The sequence below is a fragment of the Salvelinus namaycush genome, chromosome 31, assembly GCF_016432855.1.
Source record: "Salvelinus namaycush isolate Seneca chromosome 31, SaNama_1.0, whole genome shotgun sequence".
Taxonomy (NCBI): Eukaryota; Metazoa; Chordata; class Actinopteri; order Salmoniformes; family Salmonidae; genus Salvelinus; species Salvelinus namaycush.
Window position 1 is genome coordinate 40822034 of NC_052337.1, and position 10860 is coordinate 40832893.

The 10860-nt window shown below is 42.9% G+C and overlaps 1 protein-coding gene across 1 annotated transcript; it reads right to left on the reverse strand.

The window, feature by feature from the left end:
• Positions 1–233: 233 nt before the first annotated feature.
• On the reverse strand, positions 234–3446 carry LOC120025908 (procathepsin L-like). Its single transcript, XM_038970626.1, has 7 exons — positions 3318–3446; positions 3021–3143; positions 2069–2221; positions 1573–1797; positions 1126–1291; positions 711–828; positions 234–479 (listed from the first exon to the last, which is right to left on the reverse strand). Exons 1-7 carry the CDS (start codon positions 3444–3446, stop codon positions 380–382), a joined length of 1014 nt encoding a protein of 337 aa, XP_038826554.1. The 3' UTR covers positions 234–379.
• Positions 3447–10860: the final 7414 nt, after the last annotated feature.

Genomic DNA, 10860 nt, shown 5'->3' on the forward strand with positions numbered 1-10860 from the left:
AGCCTTCACTGACGGTCATAATAGCTGCTAGATAGTGCCAACATTCAAAAATTAGCGCTACATCATAGGAAAACGTAGGCGATTAGTACAACAAAATATATTTTTTTAAAGTTTATTTTGTTCATCTGTACAAAACAGGTGTAAAAGCAGAACTAGGAATGTACACAGGTAACATTCACTTGACACAACAGGCATACACACAAAATAAAGTATAAAATAAATTCCCTAAATGTGGTTCTTTAAAACCCAAGCAGCAGGTTCTCATGCACCTTTCACAGATTTAGTTAAGGCAGCACTGTAATCATGACCCTTTATCCAGAACTTTCAAACGTTTCTAAAACTAAGGTCTAGTGTACTAGAACCGCCAGGTTCTAGAACACTAGACCAGTGGGTAGCTGGCTGCCGTGGCGATGCCACAGTGGTTCTTCCTGTCTTTGGCCATGTAGATGTAGCCTTTGTCTCCCCATTTCTCGCTCCAGCTGAGGAAGAGACAAAACATGTTAGTCCCACAGTTCTAGTTAGTAGGAAATTATAGATTCACTGCTGCTTTAGAGAAATGTATGACTTAGACCATAGTATCAGGACAACACCAACACTGTATTCAAATAAAGGCAATGTAGAGATGCATATTCCCCGATGAGGAAATCAACCAATCCCGTAGTGGTGACGTAACAAACAAAAACATCCTAGGAAGATACGATGTACTGTACCTGTTCTTGACAATCCAGAATTTATTGCCATCTACATCCTCTCCTTCAAAACCATATCCCACCACCAGAACTCCATGGCCGAGCTCCTCACTGCTGCACTCCTTCTCATAGTAGATGCCTACAGGGAGAAGACATAGTTCAATTAGTGGGCTAAGATGCTGGGTTTACCTAAGTATGTAAAACCACCTGATCTCAAAGCTAAAGGTAGTTAGGTAGCGTGTAGCTCTTTACTAGAGGGCAAAACTGAAATATTGGTAACAATTTACTTCAGATGATACCATTTGTAAATCTTAGCTACAGTGTGAAAAGGACAGACCAGAACAGCTCACTGCTACCCAAAAATAGTAGGTAGGGAATCCAATCCTTCCAAATATTCTAACACATAATTTAAGTTGCACCGCTAACTGCTACTCACCAGACTTGTAGAACTGGAAGGAGTCGTGGCTGGCATCGATGGCGACAGAGACGGGGCCGACAGACGCCACAGCACTCATCAGAGTGTGCTCCTTGCCACTGGGGATATCCACGAAGCCGGTTTCATTGACAGCACTGAACTCTGGTCGGTAGTGGCAAAGGGCATCCTGAGTTACCAGATAAGACCAACGGCCATGATTAGTAAAAAACACTCCAATTATTCAAGCAAGTCAGTCATCCTTGGAGACATAAATCCCACTAATGAAGTGGAAATTGTAATTTATTTCTCAAAGTTGTAAGTCATTCCAAAATAACAACCATAGGAGTTGGTTCTACAGGAAACTGCATGATCTGGGACCAGGCTAAAAGAACAGGGCCTTACTTTTAATAAATGCATCTTCATACGCCATTACATTTGAATTCAGACTAATAGAACACAGGGCCTTACCTTGCCCACATAGGGGTAGGACGCCTCTGTGTCCAGGCCGCCGTTGTTCTTTACATACTGGAACGCCAGGTCCATGAGACCACCATCACAGCCCTCGTTGCCCTGGGGTCTGGAGCAGTCCACCAGGTTCTGTTTACTCAGAGACACCAGATTGCCAGTCTTCCTGAATAGCTGGCCCTCTATGGCCCCGGTGGCACTGAACGCCCAGCAAGACCCACATGAGCCCTGGGGTAAAGATTGTTAAACATCTTGTTAGTATTTCATGTCAGAGCACACTGACATGTGCATATTAAGCCAGTGTATGTAAGTAATAACTATGTGAAAAACCATTGGCATACGGAATTTTACACATACTGTAAATTACAGGCATGTCATAGGTAAGCATGCAAACAAGCCAGACATTTCCCTGGATGTAAGAACTCAGGAAAGTCTGCATTAAGTGACACAGCAGTGTGTGTGGATATGAGTCATGACTCATGAGTGATTCAGGTCTCACCTGGTCCATGACGGGATTGACGTAGCCCTTCTCTCTCCAGTCCACAGCTTCAGGGGCCTGCAGGTAACTGGGTTCCATGAACAGAGAGCCCTTGTACTTCCTCTCAGTTGTCTGCTTGTAGCCGTTCATGAGCTGCCCAAACTCTTCGTTGGTCTAGGGAGGAAGGAATCCAGAAAAACATGTTGAAATGTAATGTCTCCCTGGCCAGATGTGTTTTGTAATTTACTATCTGAATGTAACATGTAGGTCTAATGTCTTAGTACTGTTTTTTTTTTAAAGTTACACATTGAAACAGAAACATGGTGCGTTAAAAAAAATATTTCTGTTCCCTTCTCAGGATCACTGTTCTGTTCTGTCAGAACCTGATAGTGGAAGAAACCTAACCTGTGAGTGAATACATTCCTGCTTTAGTTGTCAACGCTGACACCTGTGTCGGTTTTCAAAGTGCCTGTGAAATATTTCATACTGTAGGTGCTGTAGCCAATGCAGGGGCGGCAGGTAGCCTAGTGGTTACAGTGTTGGGCCAGTAACCGAAAGGTTGCTAGATCAAATCCCCGAGCTGACAAGGTAAAAATATGTCGTTCTACCCCTGAACAAGGCAGTTAGCCTCAGAACAGTGGGTTGTCATTGTAAATAAGAATTTGTTCTTAACTGACTTGCCTAATTAAATAAAGGCTAAATTAAAATAATGTCAATACAAAAAGATTCAGCATGGGACAAGACTTCTGAAATGTACCTCCTGCTCCACCCTTAAAATGCCTCAGCAACAGAGCTTGACTTGGGCAGGAGCTCACCACAATTGATATTGGCACCTCAAACATTCTACTGCTTGAGTTCCTGCACCTCAGAATATTAGCTCAAAGTACCACGGATTTCCTGCACCTTAATATAAACAGTACTGGCACCCATTTAGTCCAAGTCAAGCACTGCTCAGCAAGGTGATTCTTCTTACCATGTCACCAAAGTGGTTCATGCCCAGACGGTAGGAGTGTCTTCCCATAGAGTGTTCCAGGTTGTGCATCTCAATCTTCTTCAGGTTCTTCTCCCAAACCATCCTCCTCCAGCCCTCCTCGCTCTAACAATGAGTGAAAAACAGTCAGAAGATACACAATCCATGCAATAATGTTATACTGAGTTAATTGTAATTTACAGCTACAAGTATGCAAATGCACCAATTAGAGCCACTCGTTGGGAGATACTGAGGGGTTCCTATGAGGATGTGCTCCTCCACTTGTGCTTAAACACCCACCTCACGGTAGTTCTTGCTGTGCCAGTTCTTCCACAAGTGCCAGTGGCCCTCCAACTGAGAGTCAAACATAGGGGCCGCATACACAGCACTCATACAGAGCACCAACACTGCCAAGTAGAGCGACGTCATGGTCAAACTGAAGGGAGAGAGCAGAGCAATCAGTCAGCCTCGTATTCAGTGTAAAGAATATATACACATTATAACAAATGTTGAAATTGAAACAATATAGCTTCAACATTATAGTCACTACCAGAAAAAAGAGGCTGGGCAGCACCTCCTACTGGAGAGTTGATCTACAGCTATCCATTTGGTCTCCCATCCAGGGTTTTAACCAAGGCCAGCTTAGCTTTGACATGTCACTGACTACTACCAATGTGGTACAGTGAGAAGTCTTTTAACTTCAGATTCACTGTTTGCTAGCAGAGTCAGTCCAAAGGATAGGTTTAACAGAAACAATGAAATGTCACCCTACATATCAATGACACTTCAGGCATATATAGGATTTGTGAAGGCATCAGCAGCTATTGTTTCAAGTCAACCCAGAGGTCAACTAAAAATACACACCTAGAGTTTCAAGCTTTGGTTGATTTCAAAAGTAACATTAAATTAAGTCATATGTTGGATTCAAATCTCCCTCAACAAATATCTAGGTGAAATAATAGGACTAAATCAAACTTCAGACCTATTCTTTAACTTTTGGTTGAGCTGTGAATCGAACATCATTAATACGATATCCACCGAGATATTCAAGGGAATGTTTGGTAACAGGCGGCAGCAATAACATCAGAAACTGTATCCTAACGCTGTTAGGCATTTTTGTATCAATCGAAGAGCAAATACCCCTGGTAAACGTCCATAACCTAAGAAGACCAACCTAACACTGTACAAACATAATAGACCTAGCGCAATACTTACTTTTTCCCGTCAATTTGCAGTAACAGTCTGTTGATATATGCTGTTGTGTAGACAATCCCTACTAAACACAACACTTCATACAGCCAGCTATTTATCTTGATAGTAAGGGAGGCTTGTGATTGGCTAAAAGGACCTCGATATCACACAGTGTATCTTGGGATTGGCTGAAATAAGAATTAAAAATCTCAGGTCCCGCCCCCGAGTAAATATCCAGGCATGTGATTCCTGCTCAAGTGACCGTCTTATCCTTCAGCTGAACATGATGAAACATCTTTAGAAGTTGATTAGATTACTGGGAAACAAAGGGTACAATTATACATTGTAACGTCGAATCAGTTTCCCTTAACATTCTTTCATATTCGGTTACTTTGTAACAGTTCTCTCATCATGTGCCGGCGCCTAGGAGATGAGAGCATGACACGCTGCTGCTCATACAGCAATGACAAAAAAAATTACCAGTTAAAAAAGGCAAGACATGTTCACTGCACAAGAATGACATGAATCATTCTTTGACTCAGCAGTAGGTTACTTACCTGATACACATCTCCGTGTTAGTTTGGGGTTTTAGGCTGGGTTTCAAATCAAATCAAATTTTATTTGTCACATACACATGGTTAGCAGATGTTAATGCGAGTGTAGCGAAATGCTTGTGTTTCTAGTTCCGACAATGCAGTAATAAAACGCGAAGCGAAGCGGCCATATCTGTCGGCGCCGGAAGTATAAGCACTTTGTGACAACTGCTGATGTAAAAAGGGCTTGAAAATACATTTTAATTAGGGAACTGGGCATATTTTTTTTACTCAAAAAAACTACATTAGGACTGAAAATACAGGTATAAAATTAAATAATCAATAGGTTGATGTCCTTACTTTATAAGTACAAAAATGGATGTAGCAACTGCAGATTGCCCCTGTAATGCTAAAAAATACATGAGATTGTCTGCATTCTTTAAACTGATTAATTATTGTGTGATAGCCTGCTGTGTCAAGACAGCATTCTAATTTGCTTGTAAATAATCATTCCAATTTCATTTGAAATGGGGAGGTGTCTTACAAGCTGTTCAGGGGTTTTCTACCTCTTCTGCACATTCTCTTTTCGTTTTCCTTTTAAACTTCGATCATATTGTTTTGTATTTTTTGGAGCTCATACAGATTAAATGGCAAAGCATTTATGTACCTATTTCAATTATTAAACCCACTAGATTAAAACCCACAGAAACACACTAATCAACACATTGTGTCTGATCAATACCTATTGTGTAATGTTGCTTTTTCCTTGTCAGTGATAGGAAATACTGCCTGTCAACCAAACACAATCACACAGGAAGAAGGGGAGGGATGGATTCTCTTCTTGTGCAGCTGCTGAATCTACATGTAGATATCTAGTTACTGATAGGACTACTTGATTGGTATTGGTATTGGTGTGTCTACAGAAACACAGGGAAATCACACACATTCCTAAGGAGTTTCTCTCTCTAAATACAATCAGTATAGATTTCATTATCCCAATTACAGTGCTTTGCAGTATAATGCAGTCAAGAAGTAGTGTTGATTGATTACATCGGAACTAATCTCATTCCCAGACACTTACCCCCAAATGCGTAAAAAGTCTGGTGGACCAACGCCTCAAACTTTGCCTTCGTTAGCCAATACAGAAACACTCGGCCTACCTACTTCCTACCCATCATCACTACAACAAATTATCACTCTGAGAATTGTGGAATTACCTGTAGTGGGGTGTTCAGGTCAAGTTTCTCTCATCCACCAAGAAACCCCAGTCACTGTTTACCTATTTCTATATTTACTCTGACAACTGAGCTGTGTCAGATTGCAAGATGGCACCGTGATGGCAAGATGGCACCGACAGAGATGGTCGCCTTGCTTCAAGTCCTTAGGAAACTATGCAGAAGTTCGTTTTTTTATGTATTATTTCTTACATTGTTAGCCCCGAAAATCTTAAGTGCTATTCGATACAGCCGGGAATAACTATTGGATATGAGCGACACCAACATACCAACATCACGACCAGGAATACAACTTTCCCGAAGCGGATCCTTTGTTCGGACCGCCACCTTGGACATGGGATCTTATCCCAGAGGCCGATCCAAAACAACGTCATCGCCGCAGGAGAGGCAGACAGAGCGGCCTCCTGGTCAGACTTAGAAGGCGAGCACACCATCCACCGCTTCCGAGCATATTACTTGCCATTGTCCAGTCTCCAGACAACAAGGTGGATGAAATTAGGGCACGAGTTGCCTTCCAGAGAGACATCAGATATTGTAACATTCTCTGTTTCACGGAAACATGGCTCACTCGGGATATGTTGTCAAAGTCAGTACAACCACCGGGTTTCTTCATGCGTCGTGCCGACAGAAACAAACATCTCTCTTGTAAGAAGAAGGGTGGGGGAGTATGCCTCATGATTAACGACTCATGGTGTAATCATAACATAATATAGGAACTCAAGTCGTTTTGTTCACGTGACCTAGAATTCCTTACAATCAAATGCCGACCGCATTATCTCCGAAAATAAATCTCTCTGCAATTATAGTCACAGCCGTGTATATCCCCGCCAAAGCAGATACCTCGACGGCCCAGAAAGAACTTCACTGGACTCTATGTAAACTGGAAACCATATATCCTGAGGCTGCATTTATTGTAGCTGGGGATTTTAACAAAGCTAATTTGAGAACAAGGCTACCTAAAGTCTACCAGCACATTGATTGTAGTACCCGCTCGAGCAAAACACTGGACCACTGCTACTCTAACTTCCGCGATGCATACAAGGCCCTCCCCCGCCCTCCCTTCGGCAAATCTGACCATGACTCCATCTTGTTGCTCCCCTCCTATAGGCAGAAACTAAAACAGGAAGTGCCCGTGTCTATCCAACACTGGTCTGACCAATTGGATTCTACGCTTCAAGATTGCTTCGGTCACGTGGACTGGGCTATGTCCCGGGTAGCCTCAGACAATCACATCAACGTATACGCTGACTCGGTGAGTGAGTTTATTAGGAAGTGCATTGGAGATGTTGTACCCACTGTGACTATTAAAACCTTCCCTAACCAGAAACTGTGGATTGATGGCAGCATTCGCTCAAAACTGAAAGCGCGAACCACCGCATTTAATCATGGCAAGGCGACTGGAAACAAACAGTGTATTTATTCCCTCAGCAAGGCAATCATACAAGAAAAGTGTCAGTGTAGAGACAAAGTAGATTCGCAATTCAACGGCTCAAACATGAGACATATGTGCCAAGGTCTACAGACATTAACGGATAGCAAAAAGAAAACCAGCCCCGTCGCGGACATCAACGTCTTGCTCCCAGACAAATTAAACAACTTCTTTGTGCGCTTTGAGGACAATACAGTGCCACCGACACGGCCCTCTTCCAAAGACTGTGGGCTCTTCTTCTCTGTGGCCTTCATGAGTAAAACATTTAAACTTGTTAACCCTCGCAAGGCTGCAGGACCAGACGGCAACCCTAGCCGCGTCTTCAGAGCATTCGCAGACCAGCTGGCTGGTGTGTTTACGGACATATTCAATCAATCTCTATCCATATCTGCTGTCTCCACATGCTTCAAGATGGCAACCATTGTTCCTGTTCCCAAGAAAGCTAAGGTAACTGAACTAAATGACTATCGCCCCGCAGCACTCACTTCCGTCATCATGAAGTGCTTTGAGACTAATCAAGGATCATAATACCTCCACCCTACCTGATACCCTAAACCCACTCCAATTTACTTACCACCCCAATGGGTTCACAGACGATGCAATCGGCATCACACTGCACACTGCCCTATCCCATCTGGACACCTTAGCCAAGTACATTTAAACTCAGTTTTTCACAATTCCTGACATTTAATCCAAGTAAAAATTCCCTGTTTTAGGTCAGTTAGGATCACCACTTTATTTTTAGAATGTGAAATGTCAGAATAATGGTAGAGAGAATTATTTATTTCAGCTTTTTTTACACTCAATTAGTATTTGGTAGCATTGCCTTTAAATTGTTTAACTTGGGTCAAACGTTTTGGGTAGCCTTCTACAAGCTTCCCACAATAAGTTGGGTGAATTTTGGCCCATTCCTCCTGACAGAGCTGGTGTAACTGAGTCAGGTTAGTAGGCCTCCTTGATCGCACACGCTTTTCAGTTCTGCCCACAAATTTTCTATAGGATTGAGGTCAGGGCTTTGTGATGGCCACTCCAACACCTTGACTTTGTTGCCCTTAAGCCATTTTGCCACAACTTTGGAAGTATGCTTGGGGTCATTGTCCATTTGGAAGACCCATTTGCGACCAAGCTTTAACTTCCTGACTGATGTCTTGAGATGTTGCTTCAATATATCCACATAATTTTCCTGCCCCATGATGCCATCTATTTTGTGAAGTGCACCAGTCCCTCCTGCAGCAAAGCACTAACAACATGATGCTGCCACCCCCATGCTTCACGGTTGGGATGGTGTTCGTCGACTTGCAAGCCTCCCCCTTTTTCCTCCAAACATAGCGATGGTCATTATGGCCAAACAGTTCTATTTTTGTTTCATCAGACCAGAGGACATTTCTCCAAAAAGTACGACCTTTGTCCCCATGTGCAGTTGCAAACCGTAGTCGGTCTTTTTTATGGTGGTTTTAGAGCAGTGACTTCTTCCTTGCTGAGCAGCCTTTCAGGTCATGTCGATATAGGACTCGTTTAACTGTGGATATAAATACTTTTGTACCTGTTTCCTCCAGCATCTTCACAAGGTCCTTTGCTGTTGTTCTGGGATTGATTTGCACTTTTCGCACCAAAGTGCGTTCATCTCTAGGAGACAGAACGTGTCTCCTTTCTTAGCGGTATGATGGCTGCGTGGTCCCATGGTGTTTATACTTGCGTACTATTGTTTGTACAGATGAACGTGGTACCTTCAGGCGTTTGGAAATTGCTCCCAAGGATGAACCAGACTTGTGGAGGTCTACAATTTTTTATCTGAGGTCTTGGCTGATTTCTTCATGATGTGAAGCAAAGAGGCATTGAGGTTGAAGGTAGGCCTTGAAATACATCCACAGGTACACCTTCAATTGACTCAAATGATGTCAGTTAGCCTATCGGAAGCTTCTAAAGCCATGACATAATTTTCTGGAATTATCCAAGCTGTTTAAAGGCACAGTCAACTTTAGTGTATGTAAACTTCTAACCCACTGGAATTGTGATACAGTGAATTATAAGGGAAATAATCTGTCTGTAAACAATTGTTGGAAAAATTACTTGTGTCATGCACAAAGTAGATGTCCTAACCGACTTGCCAAAACAAATTAACAAGACATTTGTGGAGTGGTTGAATAACACGTTTTAATGACTCCAACCTAAGTGTATGTAAACTTCCGACTTCAACTGCATGCAAGAATGCTGTTCATTGACAACAGCTCAGCATTCAACACCACAGTACCCTCCAAACTCATCATTAAGCTTGAGACCCTCGGTCTCGACCTCGCCCTGTAAACCGGGGTCCTGGACTTTCTTATGGTCCGCGCCAAGGTGGTGAAGGTAGGAAACAACATCTCCACCCCGCTGATCCTCAACACTGGGGCACCACAAGGGTGCGTTCTCAGCCTTCTCCTGTACTCCCTATTTACCCATGACTGCGTGGCCATGCACGCCTCCAACTCAATCATCAAGTTTGCAGACAACACTACAGCAGTAGGCTTGATTACCAACAACAACTAGACAGCCTACAGGGAGGAGGTGAGGGCACTCGGAGTGTGGTGTCAGGAAAACAACCTCTCACTCAACGTCAACAAAACAAAGGAGATGATAGTAGACTTCAGGAAACAGCAGAGGGATCACCCACCTATCCACATCTACGGGACAGTAGAGGAGAAGGTGGAAAGTTTTAAGTTCCTCGGCTTACACATCACGGACAAACTGAACATCATCTATCATTCATGTGAATGGACTTGGTGTCCCATGGAGCCACATATTGCAGTGAATGGGAGACTTTGTGGGTGCACCTTGAATGGGGAGCTGTTTTAGTTAACAAAAGTTGATCTCAAGGGAGTGGTTGATGCTTACTTTGTACGTGTGAAGAGGTTAGCATAAGTATCAGCTTTCTCCTGCATAAGAAAACAGGTATATCAAACGGTTGTTGCTCTGCCCCTATTAGTCGTAATGAATGACTTTACTGGAAGTGGAACATCGAGCTAAACGAAACAAGTACTATTCGAATAAGGTGTTCATTTTTACTTGTTACACATTTGTGACTTTCTCAGCAGTGTGTGTGTGTCAGATAGAAGAGAATGTCCTACAACTCCTCTCTCTACCGTGAGGCATAGAAGTCTCTACAACACTAGGCTGTTGTCTCCACATTACCATGCACTGCCTTTAATCAACAAACAAACACTAGCTGCAGATAAAAAGCAGTACAGAGGAAACAGACCCAGCTGTACTTTTCTCTCTTCCTGGTGTTTTCCCTCGCTTTCAGGGACAAACTCAGTCATTTCAGAGTTCTAGTCTTCCTCAGTATCTTATCACTCTGTGTCACGCCCTGACCATAGAGAGCCCTGGTTTCTCTATGGTGTAGTAGGTCAGGGCGTGACTAGGGGGTATTCTAGTTTATCATTTCTATGTTGTGTTCTAGTTTATATTTTCTATGT

Excerpts from the sequence above, each read along its gene's own strand:
- LOC120025908 (XM_038970626.1), bottom strand. The coding sequence starts at position 3,446 with ATGACGTCGCTCTACTTGGCAGTGTTGGTGCTCTGTATGAGTGCTGTG. Across the intron at positions 1,798-2,068 it reads TCAATCCCGTCATGGACCAG|GGCTCATGTGGGTCTTGCTG; the intron begins GTGAGACCTGAA and ends TCTTTACCCCAG. Across the intron at positions 480-710 it reads TTCTGGATTGTCAAGAACAG|CTGGAGCGAGAAATGGGGAG; the intron begins GTACAGTACATC and ends TCTCTTCCTCAG.